We start from the raw sequence: 24,986 nt of genomic DNA, 5'->3' as shown, positions 1-24,986 counted from the left end.
GGGGGGGGGGGGGAGGTGGGGGAGTCTCGTTGCCGGTTCCCTTGAGGAACTTTGTGGAATACAACCGATATACAGACACACATTATAATGCCCGTGGTAACCCGCAGGCAAGCCTACACTTTCGCCAGCGAATCATTATGCTAATGAATTACCATCGGGCGTACAAGTTCGAGGAGAGACACTCTTGTTACAGGTTGCGCCGCGTTGTAGCCTCAGTGGGCATTATCTCATAGAGATAAATTTGGAAGTTGTGGGCATGCGCGATTTATATACCACCTCCCCTCCCCCTCACCGCTCCCCCCGTTTTGACATTAAATTATTGATTATTTCCGCGGGGTGATACGGATAATTGACATCTGATATCGTGGGCATTAGTGGGAATTGAGAGTACATTCGAGTTTGATGACTGGGATGGCTGGGAAATGGAGGGCTTGACTGTGTTTGATGTGCTGGCCTTTTCGGGCTGAGGATTGTCAGGTTGATGGGATTCGAGGAATGGTAATTCGAGTTTTTGGGGTTTTAAGGATGCTTGTCCATTTTCCGAAAATCAAGTTCTGAGTTCAACACCCGGCCGGGTAGAACGGTGAGATCTAACCATTTAAAGTCTTGATCATCATCGCAGCATGCCCTAACCGGATCGAAGCGATGTAAAATACCGATAAAAGAAAGAAATCATCTCAATGTACCCTAGTGGAAAATTCAAAATTATAGCGTTACATACCTGATCAAAAACTGATAAGGTAACCTGATCAGTAACTGATCAAGTCCTGACTAAAATTTCCACTCGGGTATGATTCAAATTGAGAGTGAAATTCGTAAGTGTCCTGGTAGCTCAGATGGTAAGAGCACCCGACGCGACATTGGGAGGTCCCGGGTTCGATTCCCGGCTAGGAAGTTACTAATTTTTTCTCTCAAAAAAATTAATTTAATTAATGCCTAATGATGGTAGGCGACGAAACCCTAGTGGAAAATTCAAAATTATAGCGTTACATACCCGATCAAAAACTGATAAGGTAACCTGATCAGTAACTGATCAAGTCCTGACTAAAATTTCCACTCGGGTATGATTCAAATTGAGAGTGAAATTCGTAAGTGTCCTGGTAGCTCAGATGGTAAGAGCACCCGACGCGACATTGGGAGGTCCCGGGTTCGATTCCCGGCTAGGAAGTTACTAATTTTTTCTCTCAAAAAAATTAATTTAATTAATGCCTAATGATGGTAGGCGACGAAACCCTAGTGGAAAATTCAAAATTATAGCGTTACATACCTGATCAAAAACTGATAAGGTAACCTGATCAGTACCTGATCAAGTCCTGACTAAAATTTCCACTCGGGTAGTTCCCTCCAAATTCTGCTCCATCACCGTCATTTCTAATACTCAACAATATTCCATTTCCACTCATACAAAAACCATTTCCCAAAACACAATACCCGCGACAAGTTTCGCCTCCCTTCCCTAAAAGATCGATACCAATATAAAAAGCAAAAAAAGCTCCAGAATCGCCCGGAAAACCCTTGAAAACGTGGGGTCTGCAGATGGAAGTGAGTATCCCCAAGGACGTGTAGAAGGGAGTGGGAATGGATATAGAGGGTATAAAAGGGAAACATTGTGGGGGACGGGTTTTGAGCAGTTCCGGGAAAATTGCACACACCCGTTACCACCAGGCTCTAGGCGACTTCCGACTGGCCGATCGAACCGCGCCCTCGCTCCCCCAACGGAAAAAACCGATACGATGAGGCTTGACGTGCATCCTTGCGCACCTAAAATTGCATGCTACACTCTTTTCACCTGTTTTCACTCCCTCCCGCGACCCTCCCCAGCAGCTTCCGATGCCTCAACCCCAATCTCCATGACTCTCCTCTCTCCGTACATCTGCATTCGATTTTTACAACCTCAACTGTCTCCCTCTCGTATTTTCAAATCGCATTTTCCTCACGATCGCACATACAATATCCCGTGTGTCCTCGTTCACTCAACGTGATACCTGTGAACCCTGTGGTATAACGCTGAGACTTTGAGTAAACGATAGCGCGTGCCAATCTCCTATCCAACTGGCTTCCGGTGGTCAGCAAAAGATTTCACGCCTGCTACATTCGCCCGTTTATCCGATGGGTATTTTCCGAAATAAAAGTAAGTCCCATAAACAATACTTTTTCACTGTTTGACAGCTACTCGGTTGCTGGATGGTATTGAACGATAAAGATGTTTACTCAGCCTCAGCGCTTCATTATTTCTGGACAGAGAAGAAGATGTTCTAGTTTTCTGCGGAATATTCCTGATTTTTATTCAGTAGCGAAGCGGTAAACCGGGTTAAGTCGTTTTTTACTATTGACTAGTTTTTGACGAATATCTCGGAATCTAAAAGAGATAGAAAGATTTTTGGCATGACCTTTATGGTAGAGCCAATAGAGCGTTATAAAAAAAGTCATGAGAAAAATTTTGCTATCTCTCTTAGATTCCGCGATATTCAGCAAAAACTGGCTAATAGTCAAAATCGACTTAACTCGGTTTACCGCTTCACTACTGTATTGGAACATGGGGTTCTTGAATTTACTGAGAATTTACAGTTTACCGACGTTGGTGGCCGAAGCGGCTAGGTGCGAGCCTAGTGTGCGAAAGGTTGTGCGTTCGATTCTCCGTGGAACCGAGTTTTTCAACCGGAGGCTCCGGCGAGCGGGAGGTCGCTAATATAGTGACCGCCTGTACCGGCATGGGTTTTCTGTGGTTTCCCATGTTACTCCTATGTTCTATAAGAGTGCGAATGTGGTGCAGTGTAGAATCCACAGCCGCATGCATAGGGTTGGATAGGGCCGATTAGCCAATCAGAGGGCAGAAAGGGCCGGAATAGAAAAAAAAAAAAAAAAAAATTTACAGTTTCTTGGCAAGTGATGAGGAATTTTCGGCCCATGGTAACGCGGATAGGGAAGGGAACAAAAATGTAAAAACCCGAGAGGGTGTACATATGGAACCAAAAAATAAAATAATACATCTAAATGAGCTCTGAAGTACCATTTGGAATCGGATATTTCCCCGGCCATGCAGTGAAACAATTCTCATCATCATCCTCTCTCGCTGCTAACGGTAATCACACTTTTTGTCGCTTGTTTGGAATGAAAAAAAAACTCTCTACTGTCTGTTTTGTCCACCAGCATTTTTTCCTCCTTTTATTTACCCCAAGGTGTACGTATCGTTGAAGCGTTTGAGGTTGGGAAAAAAAGTAAAATCAGGGGGTAGAGTTTGACCAGGTTTTTTGCCCCCTCTCCCTTGTTTTTTACCACCCTTTTTCTCGTCCTACCCGATTCAATGAGGTTTTAGTGGTCGCACTCTGACACGGGGCTCTTCACCACTGCCAGTGGCGGCCTCGTTTCCTTCCAATCCGTATACTCGTGTCTCGTGCCACACACCGAGTGGCTTTTCGACCCTCTACCCCTCCCGCACATTTTACCGTTGTTCCTCTTTCACTCTGTCGTCCATTTTACCATCCCCAACCCAGTGAAACGCCCATGCACAGTTTCACTCTTCTCTTTATCCTCTCCTCGGAATTCCCTTTGCCCTCACCAACTCGCAGGCACTGACGTGGGTACGCGGTTGCGTATGGGCTCTCGCTCTCTCGCTCCTTCTCTCTCTCTGGAACTTTCCGGGACGCTGCTTTATATCGTTAACAGCTCTTCGCACCCATCTCTACTTGAATTCTCATCTGTGTCGTTAACACTGAGCAAGATCGATGGAGTGAGAAAAATTGATTTAGAGGGTTTTATCACCCATTGTCACGTCCTCAGCGGCAATGTCAGGAGTGGGGGCACTAAAGTTTGAGGGTTTTTCATGTGTTGATGGTGATGGGTTTGGAAGACTCCGTGATTACATTGGCGGAAGTATTTTTTTATGCCGGGAAAATGGGGTTTAGAGGCTGAGCGAAATGGAAATTGGACGCAGGAGGGAATACAGAGAAAAACATTTTGTTGGTCAGGGTCACAATTTTCGTGTCAATGATTTTCAGGAATTTATCGACGGGTGTGGATGATAGTGGACACTGATTACACGGAGAAAAAGGAAAAGGAGGAAGGACGGAGAGATAAGGATTTTTGTCTGATATCCGGTATACTTCACTGTTAAAAATTTTTGGCTGCAATTCCCCGGACACTTTTCGGAAATTTTTATCGCATTTTAGTTCCACTGATAGACTGTTGGAAAAAATTGAAATTTCATGGACAGCTGACTACCAATTTTCGGGACAGTGTAATTTACTTGAATAGTCATTTATTTGAATTATTTGAATTTGAAGCAGAGTAATTTATTTGAATTTCCAATCTAATATGAATATTTAGGGTCAAATTGCATTGAATGTTCAGTGAAACCTGAAATTTCATGATTTTTTTCCCCTAAATCGCATTCAGTGTCCCTGTCCTGAAAATTCAAGAATATATTTACCAGAATTTTCCGGTTTTCTATTCATTTCTCGGGAAAAATGGAACGGAAATTTTCAGTTCTGTTTGTTTTTTTCACGAAATTCTGAATTTTCTATGACAAGACTGAAATTTCAGTGGAACTTGAATACACTAAAAATTTTCGGAATTGGACACGGAAAGTTCACATGAAAATTTTTAATAATGAATTTCAAGAACTTTCGTCATTGAAAATTTAGATTTTCGTGTAAAAATTGAAGTGAACTGTGAATTTCACTTCAATTATTCCCTGAAAATTAGTAGAAATCGGGAAAATTCCGGTAAACAAGTTCTTGAACTTTTCTTTAACTGAAAATTCCAAGGAATTTTGACGGTGAAAATTCATAATTTCATGGAAAAATCCATGGGAATTGCAAATTTCAGTTTAATCATTCCGGGAAAATTAATGAAAATTCAAAAAAATCTCCTTGATTTTCAGATTCCTCTGCATTGTCAGGGAATTCCTTCAAATCTCCTGGAATTCCAAGAATTTTAAAGGAATTCTCTGAAAATTCAAGGGAATTTGGCACTAAATATTCATTTTCACTTGAAAATTCATATCAATTTTCGAATTTTCGTTTTTCTGCCGCTGAAACAATGAAATTTTCCTTGAATTTCAAGAGAAACTTGAAATTCCATTGACTTTTTCCTCTTAAATCGAATTTAAGGTCTGTTTCCAGAAAATTAAGCCAAATATTTTCAGCACTGACAGACTGATTCTTTTATTCCAAACGAGTTTCGTTAACTATTAATGAATGGTAGATTTGAATACGACCAAATGAATTCTCGTTAATACTTAACGAATGGTCCACTTGAAAAGTGAAAATCGAGTCAAACAGAATGACGAATGAATTAACGAACGAAAATTTGGTGAGACCGAATAGACCTCGTCTCCAACCAAATCCATTCCTTAACAATAACTAATCCTTTCTATCAGTGAGCACTGCATGAGTGCCTTGATGCAAGTGTCGACGTCCTTATCAAAAAACTTTTTTCTCAGCTCTGTTCTCCATAAATAAAAACCTACCTCTCCGCTGATGGACTCCGAACGTACATGCTCCGGGGTTATTTTCATTTGATCAATCAATGGGAACTGTGTTATTGAGCAATAAAAAATCTGCATAGTTCTCCTCTCCGCCGAGTTTTCCATCAACCATACGAAAAAAAACCTCCCAGAATGACAATGGTTCATCGTAACTTCGAAAAAACCAATTTAATTGGCCAATGAAAAGAGGAATGACGCACGAATGTCGTATCAAGGCCTCTCCCTGGGCCACTGGGTGAGTTTATACCCGTCAGTGTAATGGCAACCACTATATCCCTCCTCACTATTCATCCCCCAATGGGGGATAGTGATCGACGAATCGGGGAATGGTCAAACCCTCTAAACAGTATGCACAAACGTGTTGCCAGTGTGTGTTCTCCACGTTATAAGCGCATGTAATCGGCCGAATGTCGACGGTATATCGGGGACTTGGCATCGTAGTGTCACGAATTATTCCCTGAAATACCCGTAGTCCATTAGTGTCATGTACACTGGAGTCACTCGTTGTGGGCCATCGATCCCACTGTCTCAACACGTACCACGGGTGTCTGTTTGATTCACTTGTTAGGGAATTTTGGCCGATGGGGTTGGAGAGTCCGAGAAATTTCAGCTAAAACGCTCAAGTGATTTTTCAGCCGTTTTCTTCATTTTTCGTTGGAGGTTCCTCGGAATCTGAAGCGTCCATGCATTTCTATATTTTCATTCAATCTTTAGGCGGAATTCTTCTCAGGGGAATACTATTTTTAGTTTTTACAGGGAGGAAAAGACTGAGGCGGAATCCGTTTCTAGGTCCAGGTCTCATACGACTGAGTTGATGATCGCTCGCTTCGCTCGCTCCCATTGCGGGTGGGTTGGAGCGGGTGTGACCCATTACAGCTCGAACCAATAACTTCTCGACCAATTGCTTTTCCTTCATTCATTAGAATTACACACAAAAAAACCTAAACGTAAATTACGCTTTGATAAACGTAATTTACGCTTAACGTCAATATGATGGCTGGTGGCTTTTTTTTCGTCATGAAAATCGGAATTTAGGTTTTAAAGAAGCGTATGTTAGGGTCAAAATAAAAACGTAAATTACGCCTAAACAAAGCGTCTTTTACGTTTATCAAAACGTAATTTACGTTTAACAAATCGTAAATAACGATCTTAATGAACGTATTTCACCATTTTCTTACGCGTAATTTGCGAGAAAAACATCGGTGTTTTGCGCTTCAAATAGCTTCTTTTCACATTAGTTTATGATTCATTTCAAATCAATTTTTGCCTATTGTATAAATAACGGTTTTTAATCAATTAATAATTAATTCAAACTCATGACCAATGATTTTCTTTTCATGGAATGCAATTAGTTTGCCTGTCTCTTCTTTTGGTGGATTAGATTGCGAAATCGTAAATTACGTTTATGAAATCGTAATTTATGGCGATTTTGGGCGTAATTTACCCTTCAACTTTAAACGTAAAAAACGTTTCAGAAAGCGTCAAAGACGACTTATTAAATGTAATTCATGTTTATGTTTTTCCGTGTAAAGATTTTTCAATTCAGTTTTCTATACAATTCGACATTCCTCAAAAAAAATTCAGTATTCATTGTTCATTACCATTTTAAACCTGGATATTCTCTTGAATGTTTGCAATCTTCCGTAAAAAAAATCACTTTCCCATATTCCTGCTTCCTAATGACATTATTTCCATCCCGAAATTCCGGGTCCAGAGATAATTCACTATCTAGGGAAATTTGGAATCAAAGAGAAGAATGAAATAATGAGGTTTTTTAATTGGAAAAATGAAACCTGGCAGAATGGTAATATTTTTTTTTTTCAAAAAGTATCAAACTCAATTTGAATTTTAATTAAAGGGAAATTACGTAATTAACAGGGTTTTATAAAGACGTAATTAGGTGTCTGCCGAAAATACCGAGCCAACTTCCCTTGGCGACAGCAGTTTTGAGACTGATACGCGCTCTCACTCGCCTTTGCAACATTGTAATTGAGTTGGCAATGTCAAAGCGCAGAGTAATTATAAACAACGTCATTACGTTGAGCAAGATGTAGGGGGAAAAGGTGGGTCTTGTACCAAACCTGGCTTAATTAGACGTAACGCGGGAAACAGGCTCTCGTGCCCACCAGATTTTCCGTTGAACGTGCTCCCAACGTTTCGGGGATTGCATTATGGTGATCAGAAAAGCGGAAATCTAGGTGTATTTGACGTATCTTGATTAGCGAATGCTGAAGTCGAAAAGCAAAAATTATTTGACAGCCGGGAAATTTTTTCTTTGATAAATTTATTCGGGTTTCTTTCTTTAGTATTATTGACATTAATGTAGTCTATTAAGGAACTTCCGCAGTAAGTATGGGAGTAGAAGGAAATGGACTGCAGAGCTGAAATTCTGAGAATATATTCTTTGAGTGATTACAAATATCCTCCCGAAGTTCCAAAATGCAGAACCACATAGATTGTTGAGGAGAAAATATGAAAAATGTGTCATCAACTCAGAGTCTTATGGCACCACTTTTTCAAAAATCACAAAAAAATAATCGACGATGGAATAAAAATCCAAATGCTTCACGAATAGAACCGTTTATATTTTAGGAACATATCCCCACAATTTCATTAGCCGTCACCACAGGGATTATTTGTAATTATTGAAAATGTGTGGCATAGTTCGGGATTTTAGTTACGTTAGAGGAAACTGATGGCTGAACATGGCAACGTTGAGGGAGGTTAGAGTGCGCGCGGCGGAGGCCATCGTGTGAACTCCGCCAAGGCATATACTATAGATTCTACAGTACAGTATAGGATTTTATCGGGACACAAGAGTACCAACTGCGCCGAACAAAAATGCGTGGTTGTCAAATCTCTCATGAAAATTTTTATTTGTTAAAAAATTCGGATAAATAATATTTCGGAATAAAAATTATTTGGAATTGATTGATCATGAATAATAAGTGCAAAGAAACCCAAACGACGAAATTTCAATACACCCGTGAACTTTTCGTCATTTCATTATTTTTTTTCAAAGGATGCAGCGGAGTGTCGGAACCCTTGATATTTTCCCCCACTCCATAGCCCCAAAATTTGCCGCGGAAGTTCCTTAAGGCTTTTTATTACACTTATTTCGTCGTCACTGAATTTTATTTAATTCTAACAGATTTTTCTTATATTTTTGTTGATTTCTTGCTATACGATTACTAAAATTCAAGGATAATTTTCAACGAAGTCCCCTCTCCTCTCAGAGAAACCATCTCCGCTAGAATAAGACAATCTCTTTTCCTCAAGTACTCGCCAAATCATAATCAATGAAAATTCTCCCTGAAACATTGTATCTCAAATAGCTCATAAACTAATCAATCAAACGAGATCCTCAAGTATCAAACCTACCCCGAAATTTCCCCAGGAATCCTTCACCCCCACCCCCCACTCCATCAACAATTTCACAATTGACTTCTCCCAAAACTCTCAATGTTCACCTCCTTAACTCCCCCCGAAAATTCAGAGCAGACAAGGCGAGTAATCAATAACAGCGGCAGTTACCTCTCTCGAGGACACTCGACGGATTCAGCTTGACAATGGCCCAAAGTAATAGGAATTTCCTGTACATCGCTCCAGACGACCAACTACATCCACTAATTGAGATTGAAGTCAGTAAAATCTTTGCCCATCAGCCGAGGCGTCCCCCCTTTGATCATAAAAGATTACAAGTACGCACTCGCAGTTCCTCACATAATTCCTCAATTTTCTTGGGCTTTATTTCAAATATTTCTGAAGCTGTATCAGAAATTCTCGTGATTATTTTTCTCACTCGGATTTCAGCCAATCAGAGCGCAGTATTTGAGGCTGTCAAACAGTTTTATTTCGGAAATTTCTAAACAATTTCCGACGGAAATTCACTAGTAGCTTCTCAAATGTTTCTCATCTTTCAACGCATTTCACGTTTAATAATTTTTCACTGGCAAAATTCCCTAAAATTCCCATGAAATGACGCATTTTTTAATTCGCTGAGATTTGAATGACACTGTTAGAAAAAAAAAAATTTAATGGACAGTTGACTACTAATTTTCAGGACAGTGACACTGAGTGCCATTTAGGGAAAAAAAATCATGAAATATCAAGTTTCACTGAAAATTCAGTAAAATTCCAGAATTTTAAGGAGCATAAAGACGAGACTTCCTGAATGCATTTGAATTTCCAATCTAACATGAACATTCAGTGCCCAATTACATTGAATTTTCAATGAAATCTGAAATTTCACGATTTTTTCCCCGTAAATCGCATTCAGTGTGTCACTGTCCTGAAAATTCTAGAATATATTTACCGGAATTTTCTGGTTTTCTATTCATTTTCAGAGAAGAATGAAACGGAAATTGACAGTTCTCTTTGATGTTTCCACGAAATTTTCAATTTCCAATGACGAAATTCCGAAATTTCCAAAAGGTGTACCGGAAATTTCAGACGAAAATTTTCAACAGTGAAGACAGTTTCATCCTCGACACCATTTCCAAGTAATAGAATTGCCGCCGTCCATTCTCTCCGAGTACTTTTATTCCCCTTCATGTTCCCTAATGAGTGCTAATGTGCCCCGTCATAAAGAAATGTATAAAACAGAGCACTATTATTCCAACTGCAGTGAAAAAAAGCAAAGAGATTTGATATTGATTACGATGCAGATGGAGATAGAGGCATTACAACTCCAGTAGAAATGACACTGCTGCATGATTTACACTGTGAACAAGTTATGGAGCCGTCGATACACATATTTTCTATCACCGTCAATATGTACATACGCAGAGTGCAGCACCCCGATGGTAATCGCGTACACAGATCCCCAGGTAAAATAATATAAATACAGACAAGAGGCCTTTCACCCATATCCAAACGCCACTGCAATTATAACAATTTTTTTTATTTCGTTTCTCTTTTTGCGCACATATACACACAAAGTATCCGTGACACTATCGATCTCACGGGGCTTGGTCATTCAATCGGCCATTTTTTTTTTCATGCTCACTGGAGTATAAATAATAAAACGGACAAAACGAGACTGGGGTATGGGTATAGATGGGGAAAATGAAAGCGAGAAAAATTAAAAACTCGATACTCTCGATGAGGGAGGGCTCGGGGAGTTGGAGCGATGGTTCCACTCGAATATTTAAAATGAAAAATATTTTTATGATTGACGGAATGGTCCCGCGTAATGGATATCTCATCACAATTTTTATTCAACTATTTTATCGTTCTTTGCACTCATTTTGAAATTACACACAGGCAAGTGACGCATTTGAAGCGAATAAAACTCTTTATTTGAAATTATTGTATTCGGTTGATATTTCTGGGAGTAATTGATTAATTTATGTGTTTATTTGAATGGATGTATTTTAATCATGGAAATAGGTAATAGTCGCATGAGTTAAGGAGAATTATTTTTAATGTCTTTCTGGATATTTCATTTTGATGACTCCACCGTTAGATTTTTCTTGAAATTTCATTCACATCGTCAGCTAAATTTTCGATGTTGTGAGGTTGAATTCAATTTCAAATAAAAGTCTTCACTAAATTTCTCATTCATCTTGAAAATTCAAGAAGATCGGATTTTTAATGTTAAACAATCATTGATTTTTCAGTGAAAGCTTGAATTTCCAAACTCATCGTGAAAGTTGAACATTACACATAAGTCAATTTTCAATAGATTGAGAATTAAGTTCTTGGCTGAATTTTCGAAATTTTCAAGGTTTTTCAATGCCGTATGGACCTGATAATCGAGAATTACTTGAATATTTAAGAAATTAACTGATTCGTCAATGAAGAAATAGGCAGAAAATTCATGTAGCTTTGTCGTTGTTGAAAATTTCCAGCTTTTTCACTTGAAATTTCAAGAGTAAGTTTGTAACAGTGTGACGAGATAGTCGAAAATAATGGATATCTTTGACTAAAGGCCCTCGGGCGATAGCCTATTGTAAGACAATTATTTAGATTTTTTTATTTTTTTTGTATTTTTCTTGCAATAAATTTCGTTAAAAATTAAAAAAATTAAATTAATGGATATCTCACCACAATTTTTATTAAAATAGTTTATCGTTCTTTGCATTCATTTTGAAATTAAACAGAGAAGTGTCATTTGAATCGAATAAAAGTGTTTATTTGAAATTCTATTCGGTTGGGTATTCTGTGGCCATGATTTAAGAATTATTTTTAATCCTGCAGTGAACCGAATTTTATGTCGCTCTCTACATATTTCCGAGGGGAGAGAAAGGAGGGTAATATGGTTCTGGATATTTCAGTGAAAATATTTTTATGACTGACGAGATGGTCGAAAATAATGGATATTTCATCAGTTTTTATTCAACTCTGCGTTTATTTGGGAATTACATCCAGAGAAACGACGCATTTTAATTCGATAAAACTCTTCATTTCCGATTTTACTGCTCACTCCAACAATATTTTTATGGGAATTGAAAAAATTGAAAAATTTTCGGCACATTTGTTGAGAATGTTTATCTGTTCAGTTGCCCTGAAATTTCAAGGGATTCATTAGCAACAAAAACTATACTTGTTTATAAAAAAAATAGTAAATTATATCATAAAGCCGATAGGCCGAGGTTTGTGAGTCGTGTGAGCTCAGCGTTGGTAAGTTTGCGACTCGTGCTGTAAACTGCACGCGACTCACAATCCGCGGCTATAACCGACCGAATGACACAATTTATTTTTTCTCACAAAGTCCCGCTAAGGGGGAGCGGGCAGGGGGGCGGAAGCGGGGTCCAGGGGGGGCGAAGCCCCTCCACCGGGGGCTCCCCCCCCCTCCCTGACGAAAAACCAAATACACAACAGAGAAAAAAATAGAAAAAAGAAAATTAATCATACATTTTCTCACGTTAAAAAAAATCACAAGAAAAATCTAGCATTTTCATAAAAAAATCTACTGCATTTCTATTGAAACTCGGGAAGTCCATTGGAGTTCTGTGAATATTCTATAAAATAATTCTATCGATTTTTTGCGTCATTTCTATTGAAGATTATGCAATTTTGTCATGTCATATTTTTAAAAAACGATTCCAATCAAACATTGAAGAAAAAAAAAATATTTTTCCTTCGTTTCACTTCACCCGTTATTCGAATAATTTTTTGAATCGACAATGTTTTATGACTTGATCATTTTCGTCGCTGAAGACTCCACTATTGAAAACGTCAATCAGTCAACAATATGGCACCCAATCACCGATATACGCCAGATGATCGACGCACAATAAAAAATACAAGGAACAAGGAACGAGCATAAGGAACGGGACGGAGAAATGAAGAACCGAGGCAATGTGAAACAGCTGATTGGAGGTCGGATATTTTACGAGTCTAGGAGCGCTAACTAGTTAGCGCACGGAGAGAAAAGTTGGATAAAAATTGCTTCGAAATTCTTGACAAATGACCCCAGATTTTTCTCTGGCCACTGGATTCAGTATGATTTTACACATTACCTTCTATTTTTATTTCTATTGTTAGAGTCTTTTAGTAGGTGAATTATCAATTTGAACATAAATTTCATAAAAACCCGTGTATAACGAAATATTAGTTTATTCATTTCTGCCGAGACTATTGCAATGAATTTTTTTAGCGTTAGAAATGTTTGTTATATGCTCTGCTGTCGGCCGAAAAAATTATAAAATTTTCCTTGATCATGAAAAAAAAAAACACATTTACCAACAATTTCCTGACACTGGCTGAACATCCTTAACTTGTTTCGTAATTTGTCTCCAACTTTTCTCTGCGTCAACTGTTTTTCTTCATCAAGTCCACGGCTGCTAATCGTCATCTATCGGCGGCAAAATAGGACGATACCTGACAATTAACGGGACTTGATGATGAAAACGCAGTTATCCACTTGTTATCCCCTAAATGGAATTCAACAGTCAACTCTCCACAAAATAAAAAAATTTCAATTTTTTTCTAACAGTCTAATATGACATTTCTCTGTGTAGTATCGATTAAAACGGACTCTACACCACACTGAATGGCAATTTTCTATCTAATAGACAATCTTCTCCTCATTCTCCTCCCCCTCATCAACCCACTCCCCCCTCCTCTCCCCTCCCCCCTTCAATATCAATTTTCGCCGAAAAAGGCGAAAACAAAAATCTCCATTTCCTCTTCATCTTTCCTCTCCCCATTGTCAGTCGAATGAAAACAATTATCGAATGGAATTCGATAAAGCCAACAATCTGATATCGATCACTCGAAAACGCCCCTCTTCACCGGAATTTATGAGCCGGAGTTTCTCTTTACAAATACCGTCCTTTAATCTGCGGGGCATTTAATTAAGAATCGACTCGTGCTCGCCTACACACGCACGTAAATGCATCTACTATTTCGTACTGGATTTAATCCAGTGCTACACCCATTGCTGACTATTCCATTGAGTGTGAGAGAGACGATAAATCCCCGGATAGTGCCCCCGGAAAATGAGGGACAAGGATGGAAAATTGCTTGTATTACATACGTGCACATACGCGCCGTCTATCGACACCGACTCGATGTCGCGTTCACTCAGCGTAATCGAACGTCGGGAACACGCCGCATTGAATTCTCCACATATAACTACCCAACCCTGGGCACCCCGTTAATATACGCTGAAAGACGTGAATCGACACGGGATTTGAATTCCGGGGATAATTAATACGTCGAAATAGTACCGCACGGGGAATCGCAAATAATCTGTCTGTTGTCGATTGCAGATAGCTTTGAAGTTTCGAAAAATTCTGGCATTGAATTGGTAGCTTGACAGGGATTATCGGGGAGAAGACAGAACTCCAATAGGGGGTATTGGCCTCATCTTGAAATGATTTTTTCATCACGCTGTGACGAAAAGTGAACTTTTGTAAATTTCAAGCTTTTTCACATGAAATTTCAAGTGTAATTTTCCAACAATGTATTTCTAGTTTCTAAAAACAAATTCTCTCTATATAGGGCCTCTTCCCAAAAATGTTCACCGCACACGAGAATTCTCCCGGTAGTCCGGGATTGACTGCGAATATTGCCAGCCCTTTTCAGTTACCAGAAGCGCTCACCTCAGATTTGGCAACGACCCAGGAACAATGATTTCAAATTGTTTCACCCTCAACAAAAGAGAGTAAAATAGCGCGGGAAGAGGAAGGGGAAATCGAGTGAAAATACCTATTACATTTGCATACAAATTCGAATGTTATTGTGTGTTGCATCGACTGGAATGGGAATTAGAATCAAAACTCACTGGGTGGAAGGGGGTTTACAACAGTAATACAAGACTAAAAGTATAGACTATTCACAAAGGCAGAGAGATTTCCAGCGGAAAATACAACAAGACAGCGGTTTTTGCCTCATTAATTTTCACGATGTATCGAAAACAAAGTTTCGATCGAATGCTGAAACCGCTCGTATCTCGTGAACTAATCAACATATTTTTGCTAATAAATTAGCAATTTGTTTCCGAATGAAATTTTAATGACGATGTATTTTAAATTGAATTCATTGATTCATTCTCAACGTTGGCAGCCAACATTGCCCCGACGTTAATTTTTTTTACTTTTCCCTGAATATTGATTTCAAAATAGATTTTCAATTGTAGATGATGCACACTGTTGAAAAAATTTGGCTGAAATTCCTTAATTTATATGATTTTTCAAGTGAAAACGAATCTTTAGGACTTTTGAAGGGATTCTCTGAAAATTCAAAGGAATCTGGAGAGATTGCTCTGAATTTTCCTACTTTTTCCTTAATTTTCGCAGAATAATTATCCTGAAATTACAGTTCCCATGAAATTATGAATTTTCAATGACAAATTTCCTTGAAATTTCAGTGGAAATGTTATTTCAAGTTTTGTTGAAAATTTAGTTAAAGTCCCAATCTTTTAGCGGCAGGAAGAGAGAAATTCCCCAATTTACATGAATTTTAAAATGCAAATGAATATTCAATGTCAAATTCCCTTGAATTTTCCGAGAATTCTTCTAAAATTCTTGGAATTCCAGGAATTTTGAAGGACTTCCCTGAAAATTCAAAGGCATCTAGAGAGATTTCTCTGAATTTTACTACTTTTTCATTTATTGCCTTAGGATAATTAAACTAAAATTCCAGTTGCCACGGATTCTTCCACGAAATTATGAATACTCAATGACAAATTTTCTCGAAATTTCCAAGATTCTTATAGAAAATTTCAGTAGACAATTTTTAACAGTACAATCTCATGATCGAACTCGGTCAAGATGTCATTGGGAAGAATATTTTAAATCACAATCGGTTTCACTTAACCAATTATTTTTTCAGTTAACGTCGAACAACGATCGGCACAACCGAAAACATATTTAAACTCCAGAGGCCAAAATAAGTTATTCTAGCACAAAAAATTGGAAATTTCGGATTTGACGAACGCAGTGCTTCCACTCTGAAGCAAAAAGAATCGTGATTCTGTATTTTCCAGCGGGAATTCCGCACCTTTTTGTTAAGTCCATCCAAATCTCTCCATCTCCGAAATCACTTTATAAATGAAAGCAAAAACCGGTGCCTGGGGGGAGGGAGGGGCACTATACGCTGCGCACAACCCTTCTACCATCCCTTTTGACCGCTAGAATGCAAATAATTGTTCCCAGCATAACAACACGAGAAAGCCTGATGGTGAACGTAGCAAGGAATGTAAATAGTGTCTACGTTGGTGGGTACTCCCTTATGCCAATCCTCCGCATTTGAATTGTGTGGGCGTTGAAGCCATGAGGCGATTTTACCATTTTCCCCTTCTCCTTTCCACAATCTCAAACGTTTATTATACAAACTGGTACTCAGGCGCCACGCGTATGTGTGACGTAACCCCAGAGCTCCTCCATAATGCATCAACAAATGCCCTCAAGTCATACTCCACATTTTCACGTCAGATCAATCTCAATGGATTATTATAGTACGCAGTTTTTATGTCTTCAGTGCTGTAATGGGAGTACATTGGTCGGTGATTTTTTTATGGGGTCCTTAATGATGTGGGAGAGGACGAGAGTGAGGCGCCCGATTTTTAACCGTTTGTGGAGGTTCCTCGCGGGGCAGAACAAAATAATTTGATGAATATGGAATTTATTTAGAGTTTTGCATGCACTGTTCGGAAATTATTCTTTACATTTCGAGGAAAAACATCTTGAAATTTTTGCGCACATCTGGAAAAATTTAAGAACGTATTCCCTGGAATTTTTCTCGTTCCCATGACCTTTGTGCAATAAGTAAACTAAAATTTACAATTTCCATGAAATTTTTCATCATATTGTGAATTTTCAGTTACGAAATTCCTTGAAATTTCAATCCCACTGTTATTTGATGAGGAATTCCGAGAGATATGCCAGAAATTTGAGTCCTAAATTAACCCTTAAGTGGTCGCATAATGAGGGAATCCCCGCCGTTTTCTGATTTTTCTTTTCACACAATAACTTCGTGAACGAAAAATCCGTAAAAATTTGTATTCCTAATTTCAAATATATGGAACACATCAACATCTTTTTCTCGGTCCAAACTTACACCAATGAATTATTAAAATCTTCTGAAAACTCGAGTTGCTGAAAATCGCAGTTTAACCTCAAAATTTCGTAATTTTGCTCCTTTTCAAATCGAGTTTTTGAATTATTTGACAATTATTTCAGTTCCATACCTCTATTTCCTATTCATTGAAAGTTCAAAATTACCTGTGAACGTGGAATAAATTTTTTTTCCAATATATGGAACACATCAACATCTTTTTTTCGGTCCAAACTTACACCAATGAATTATTAAAATCTTCTGAAAACTCGAGTTGCTGAAAATCGCAGTTAAACTCAAAATTTCGTAATTTTGCTCCTTTTCAAATCGAGTTTTTGAATTATTTGACAATTATTTCAGTTCCATACCTCTATTTCCTATTCATTGAAAGTTCAAAATTACCTGTGAATGTGGAATAAATTTTTTTTCTTCAACTTTTTTTCTCTCGAAATCTTAGACTGCACGGGGCGGGGATTCTCTCACTGTGCGACCAACTACGTTCGGTGAAGAGCTGCGATCACTTAAGGGTTAAACATGAAATTAATGGTGGAAAGAATTTTTATTTTTTGCTACACTTTTCAGTCGTTTGAAAGTTGAACAATATATTTACCCAAATTCTCCTCCCCTCAACCTGGATTTATCTTGACGAAATCCATTAAAAAGTCAGCGAAACTGTTATTTAATAAGAATTTCCCCGGAGTGTACCAGAGATTTCATCCCAAATTGATCAACAGTGAAGAACCCCCAAATTTGGTGCGATTCCACCGTCAAAAATCTCCCTTCCCCGTAGCCATAACCCAAAATCATAAAAACCCCATTCCAATCTCCCCAAAATATCGCCAAAATCTAACGAAAAACCATAACTTCCGTTTCCAGAAACTGCAAACAATCGCCGAGGACTTCTGCGGCCTCGACGTAAACACACCATTGGGCGGACAGGAGCCAATGACCGCTGTTCCGGTGTTAACATTCAATACACTATTGACCGCCGTAGCAGCAACATCAACTGGCGATTTTACCGTAGTTTTTATTGGCACGCAACACGGTCATCTGAAAAAGGTGAGTCATTATTTCACAATTCCAATGTACATTGACAAAAACAATACGGTGATATAACATTTTATCCTTTGAAAAAGATCCCCCTGTGTTTCCCTCCCCCCAGTCGGCCATTTGCGGCGAGCGGTGGGCGGTGAAAAAATGCGTTAATGGGTGTGTTTTCAAAAGTAAAAGAAAAACCAAAGGCCCCCCGAGCTTTGATGTAATTTAAGGGTTGGTTTATATACGAGATACGTAGTCGTAGACTCACAAACGGCCCACACCGTTCGTCCAGAAACGTGCTCTATCGCTCCATTACAAAGTTTACCAGGCTGACGAGTATCTCGTACACGTAGACGACTCGAGATGGACAAAGAGGGGGGTAAAGGGCTTGGGGAATATCGCGTGGCTAGAGAGAGAATGCCTACACCGTCTATAGAGACTGACAAAAACATCTCCATTAACGTCACCCCGGGAGATACCGGCATTAGTTGGCCTCTCGCTGCTTTTTTTTTCTTCTTGCAGAGTGAAAGTTCCTCGAGAGCCCTCGTTATTACACGGAAATTTCATAAATTACGGATTTTCTTTTTTGATAACGAAATTACATTAATGGGAATTTTCGGAGTGGGGCGTTGGGAGGGGGTAATTAGGTGGAAAATTATATGGATTTTCATTCCTTGATTGATGTGGGGGAATGTCCGAAATTTTTTAGATTTGGAAAAGTCTGAGTCATTATTTCCTCATTTTGAACAATCGAATGTGTAAGAATTTTCCAGTAATAAAATGCGTTTTTCTCATTATTCTGATGTAGAATCCCCAAAAAATTGATTCTTTGTGAACCTCAATATTGTTCGCGTAGGAAAAAATCAATTTGATATAAAATTCATGCACCGGTGAAAAATAGTTAAAGAAAATTGACGAGACGGTCGAAACGTCAGTTTCGGGACAGAACGAATAAGGAATAATTGCGATTTTTCTGCGATTTCATGAGTTTTTTTCCCTATTTTTGGATTGCAATCATTTAAACGACTCTTTTCTTTACCGTAAATAATGATTTTATTTAGTTGTTGCCTACATTTTCCGTTTTACACACGCTACACCGACCAGCGTCTCTAGCCAACTCGGTTAAGAGGTAGCGCCGGAAGATGTCGTGTCGGTGCAGTCCGTCACATAATTAAAATTATAAAAAGGTTCCTATTTTAAATCTTAGAAATTGAGCTTGGATCGAACAAATTATAGTTTTCTGTTTCTACCATAGTTTAATTGAGAGTAAAAAAAGGAGGAAAACTGTATAAAAATTTAGAAATGAGTCGTAATTAATAGTATGCGTTCAGAAAAAACCCAAAGTGTTGGATTCCAAAACCAAAGCGTCTTGATTCAAGTACCATGGGTACTCGATTTCATAAAAAATTACTGAGAACTCAACTTTTTTCTCCGATTCCCAAAGAATTTTCCCTGGAATTCAGTACTGTTTGTCACGTATTTCAGTACCACTGAGTACTGAGTGTTACTGGAAACCAGAAACTTTTTTCCCAGTGAAATGCGAAATAAAAGTGAAATGATGGTTAGATAATTCCGAACGAAGACGAAGTATCCAACCTTCGGCGTAACGTAAACCGAGTGTAACGTTACCATGATTACACGCACTGTTCGAAAATGGTTAAAGGTCCCCCGGCCAGTCGGGTGTTGTAGTAACGGGCCAGGCCGTTTGATTCATTGCCGCGCCCCGTGGTAATCGCTCGGCGATTGTGATTAATTAACGAATGCGCGTAGGTAGTTCAAGCGATAGGTATACATATGGGTTACAGGGGGACGCTGGAGTTTGCAAAGATATATCTGTGACCGGTGCGTCGTCCCCCGCGCGTGTTTGTTGCCACTCTGCCCCTTGGGAAGATGCGCAAGCGAGGGAAAACGTTGGGCAATTATTTACACCCGTATAACGTTTTTTTTCACTAATAAAAATGAAAGAATAACAAAGGAATTACGAAACAACGTCGAAACCCGGGAATTTGATGTCTCCTATGTTTCATAAATCTTTGGGGTTTTTTTCCCATGTAAATTACTAATTACGGAGGATGAAAAATCCACTTAACGCGAGAAAGCGCTTGTGAGTCATTAGCATTGATTGACGGGGAATTTGATCATTAGTTATTCGTTTTTTAAAAAAGTTGGTCGTTTCTTGCTGACGTCACTGGGTGGAGGAGGTGATGTTGGTCCACTTAGAAAGTTGGAGAAATTTTCCCTGGAAAACTACAGGGAAGGATTCATTTAATTCATCAATTAGTGAGATCAATATAGGGAGATAAATGGATGATAACAATAGTCCTCACGATACGGTTTTATTTTTTTGTTAGAAAAACTCCAGGCGGCTGTATCTCTGATACAACTGTAATTTTACGGGGATACGTCTATGGTCTTTCCTTCACTCTCGAATTTCCTCTGGAAACTCCTTAAATTTCTTGGAAATTTCTACAAACTCCATGAATTCTCTTGAAATTCCGCCAAACTCCTTGCATTCCCTTGAATTTTTTAAAAACTCCTTGAATTCTCTCGAATTGTCTAAAAAATTCTTGAATTCCCTCGAAACTCTTAAAACTTCTCGAATTCCCTCGAAATTTCTGGAAACTCCCTAAATTCGCTTGAAATTTCGCTCGGATTCTCTCAAATTTCCTCGAAATTTCTAAAAATTCCTTGAATTTTTCCGAAATTCCAAGAAACATTTCAAATTACCTCGAAATGTCTGAAACTTTCTAGAATTTCAATAAACGGCGCTGCACATAAGAATCATTTCTCAAACTAAAAATTTAAAAAAAAATTAAAAAAATGAAATTTCATGGATTCACTGTTAAAAAATTTCCACTGAAATGTTCGATAAGAGTCTTGGTAATTTCCTCATAATTATTAATGACACTGAATTAGATCCACTTAACACGGGAGACCGTGTCGAACCCATTAATAACGATTGACGCGACAATTCAATCATTAATAATTCATTCCTCCCAGACATTATCGAGCGCCTCTAATTGTTCGGATCGTTACTAACCCTTGATTGATCGAGTGTCAAAAAATGTTTGCACAGAAAATGAGTTTTATAATTTTATGAATAAGTTGTGGGTTAGACACTCGAGGATGACTGACGTGTGCGTCAGCCCAAAGTGATGAGAAATGTCGACCGTGATAATTGCCTGGATGTAATGATGGGATTGCGATTGCAATTAATAACCGTACTACGTGACTTAGGCTCATGTAATCCGTTGTTTTATTTTTATCGCTTTTTATGGCTGGGTAATGATGAATCGGTGAATCGTGTCGATAAAACACATTCATCTTCATTCTTTTCTCGTAGTTTCTATTGGGAAAAATTGTGGAATTGATGAAGCTGTAATGGGCTAGTTTTTCATATTTCAAACATTTTTTCATTTTTTCATTTTCGACTTAAGGTAAATCATCCTACCGAGGATCCTCCGCTCGTGTAGCTGAGGTGAATACATCATTAGTCCAATATTTCTATTAAAATGAGTGTAAAGATGCAATGTTTTAAATTCAATATCAGCAAGTAAAAACTTCAGAATTAGAATTCACTTCTATTAATCATGATAATTACTAGTTTTTAATAAATAATCGTCCATAAACGTGGAAAGTCTCATGTCCCTATCCTCGTCTCGTGATTTGAATGATATGAAAAGGTTATATCCGAACTAATTACATCGTGAGTATCCTGTTGGGGATAAAACAACATTAGAAAATATCTCGAGGCACAAAATTATATTTCAGTTGACCATTCCAACCTTTTAAATGATTTTTTCATTCGTTTAGTCAGTGACCATTTGACCGTTGATTGCAAAACGAGCATAGGATCAATGCCATTTCCATTTTACCTACTCTTTTAATTGCCGAAATTTCGGTGAAATATTCAGATATTGCTACAATTTATGCATTTTTATTGTTTTGTTAACCATCGGAAACCTCAGTCACGGGATTTTTAATCCTATTTTACTATTACAAGAGAATTCAATGAGAAGAAATTCACGAGGTCGTGACATTAAATATTATTTAGGGGGGAAGAAATCATGAAATTTTAGATTTAACTGAAAATTCTGGGCTTCCAGTGCCAAAATTCCCCAAAAATTTCAGCCAAGAATTGTCAGCAAAGAATGAAAAAATCAACAAATCAATTCGTCGTTCACACAGCGACGAAAAAGCCAAATAATCGATAAATTGATAAGTAAGAAAATGCAATGAGAAGAGATTCCAAAGAGATATGTGTGTCCGGAATGGCGCACGATCTCGTGGCAATTCGATGTAATGCACATACACAAGTCACGTAGGGGTCGGAGTCGTACTGTTGGTCGTAGATCGTGGCATCTACCCGGTGACCTGCGACCCCGCTCGGTACTTCAAGAGCCAAATGAGTCGGCACCACTTCGCCTAGACCAAAGCGTCGGCGGACAAGGGAGAGGAACATCGGTTTGTTACNCGGTTTGTTACTCAATCCCCCCCCCTTCCCTCCTCTTCTCCGCTTTTCATCTGATCATTAATTAATAATCCTTCCGGGATAAAATATGCGGGATCATGAATCAACCAGCGACAGCGTGGTACCTAATCCCCCTGCGCTTTGTGACCCCAGTTCAAAGATATTTCAACAAGTGGAGTATTTCTGGGCTTCCATAATTGAAGTAAATTATTAATGTGCAGGAAATCTACACTGCTAAAAATGTTCGTCTGAATTTTTAGTGCCAATCTAAAATCGGGATATTTTTTCCCCTGTATTATTCAGTGATGACTCTTTCGGTTAAAATAATTTTAATTGAATACTGATATCAGAAAATTCCATGCAAATATGACAAAAAATTATTATTCCGCAAATTGAAATTTAGTTTTGATTGAGCCAAAAAAGTGAAAATATTGAAACAAATCATATTTTTTGTTCACAATTGTGATACACAATTGCTTATTCTTTTTTGCCGTCTAACCCAATTGTTCGTTAATAGATGTTGTCACTCGGTTTTCCATCCCCAAAGGCGTAAAAAATTGTAGCCCCCGTGGGGGAACACATAGTCCACTTCAATTTTCGATAATGGACAATGGATTTTGGGCACAATATATACAAGGTTCAATCGTTTTGCACTCAATGCAAAATAGAGAGCCCCCGGTATACACATGTACTCGCGTGAAAATTTTTTTTTCTTTGTCTCTGTCGTGTATGTGTACCAGATTCTCATCCAGTGGCTCACCATATTAAATTTCCCTGCTTTTTTCATCCTCTCGTCCGAATTTTTCCGCAAACAAGAGTCGATGCGAGTGGAAAAAATCATTGTACTGTTTCTTTCGAGCTTTTTTAATTGGATGCAGTGACCGGGGATGTGTTATATGCATCAATTGTTCATTTTTACTATTTGTCAATAAACAAAATCAATGGAATACTTCATCAAAACTCACCGTCGTTCAAATTAAACAATCAATCAAATTGAAGAGAGGAATTTTAATGCGAAGCAAACAGGAGAACAGATAATTCTGTTTAACATTATTCAAATTAACTCACTGCGTTATGAATAGAATTGATGGAGTGCATATATCATTCAAAAAAAATTACTTCCGGTCAGTAGGAAAAGTACTTCTACCCAGTACCAAGGGGTTTTTAGGGAAAGCGCAAATTTTCTCAACTAGCTGTTGAAATTCACCAAATAATACTCTCCGTGTAATTTTTCGGCTGAACAAATTTTTTTTTCTCAGTGCCCTGTTAGAAATCATTCAAAATTTCAGGGAAATTATGGTAATAATTCTGGTGAGAGACATTGAATCCGATTTAGGCGGAAAATGGTTATGAAGTTTTCGGTAGAATTCAGGGAAATTCACGAGTGTTCAGTGGGAGTTTTTTTTTTTTTATTGTTTTAGAGTGCTGAAACCCATACATTAGGTTATTTACACTTTCATATATTAATCAATATTAATTCAATTACGTCTTCTTATTACACATTACTTAGATTAAACCTGGATTTTTCAGTGGGAGTCAGACGAAAATTTCCCAACTTTATTGAATTTTCATTGAAACATGAATATTCAGAAATAACATGATTTGAATTTTCTATTTTTCCCTGAATTTTCCTGATTTTTCTCAATTTTCATGGAATAATTGAACTGCAAAATCAAGTATTTTATTGATTTTCAGATTATTCCAACAGAAAATCAGTGGAATATTTAATTTTTCAATGGCAAAATTGCCTGACATTTCGGGATTTTCGGGATTTGACCCGGAAAATTCAGGGGAAAATTTTTAACAGTTTGTCCATGAAATAACCCCTACATTGAGAGCAATATCCAGTAAAAATTACTTATGTTTCCGTAATGTCAGGGTGCAATGTGGTTGTAGGAAATTTTACGGAACTGTCACGTAATTTTTATTTAAAATCGCGGAATGTTTGCAGAGCGTTCCGTAATTTTTACCTGAATCTGCTGTAAAAAATTACGATACCGTCACTTACATTTTCCGAGTCGATTCCGTAATCAGTGAGCGAACTGTGAGTTCCGCAATTTTTACTGAACATTTCTCTCCAAGTAGCAAATCACCTCCAAATCAGTTCTACAATCCCAATCGTTCTCTCGCTAAATCAATAAAAAAATATCGTCTCCATTTGATCCATTAAGCTCCGCCATGATAAATGTCCCCAGCACGTAGACTTCATTTTTCCATTCATTATTGTCATTAATTTTTCCCTTCAAAATGAATCAACCGAGTCAATCGGGAGTGCAGTGCGACTCGACGATGACGTGCGATTCTCCCCGATGGTATCTCACCCTCGATCGATAGTACATAACTAAAAGGATGGGATGAAATGGACGAAGTAGGCAGAAGTAGGCGAAGGGCCGGCGGGAGGGAGAGAGAGCCCAAGAGAGGGCGAGAGGGAGAGAGAGGGAAAAGAGTTAGGGACTGGTGTTCCAGATCGAATCGCCGTGA

The 24,986-nt window shown here is 38.3% G+C and overlaps 1 protein-coding gene across 1 annotated transcript in view; it reads left to right on the top strand.

The window, feature by feature from the left end:
• The window catches only part of LOC107037288 (plexin-A2), a 253,208-nt gene that overhangs the window by 162,267 nt on the left and 65,955 nt on the right, over positions 1 to 24,986 (top strand). Inside the window, exon 3 of the mRNA XM_015255757.2 lies at positions 17,873 to 18,055. Within this exon, the coding sequence (XP_015111243.1) occupies positions 17,873 to 18,055 (183 nt within the window). The remainder of the gene's footprint in view (positions 1 to 17,872; positions 18,056 to 24,986) is intronic.

The sequence above is a fragment of the Diachasma alloeum genome, unplaced genomic scaffold (assembly GCF_001412515.2).
Source record: "Diachasma alloeum isolate Michigan unplaced genomic scaffold, Dall2.0 Dall_scaffold_00216, whole genome shotgun sequence".
NCBI classification, from domain to species: domain Eukaryota; kingdom Metazoa; phylum Arthropoda; class Insecta; order Hymenoptera; family Braconidae; genus Diachasma; species Diachasma alloeum.
The sequence above is the reverse complement of the archived record's forward strand: the minus strand, read 5'-3'. Positions and strand labels throughout refer to the sequence as shown.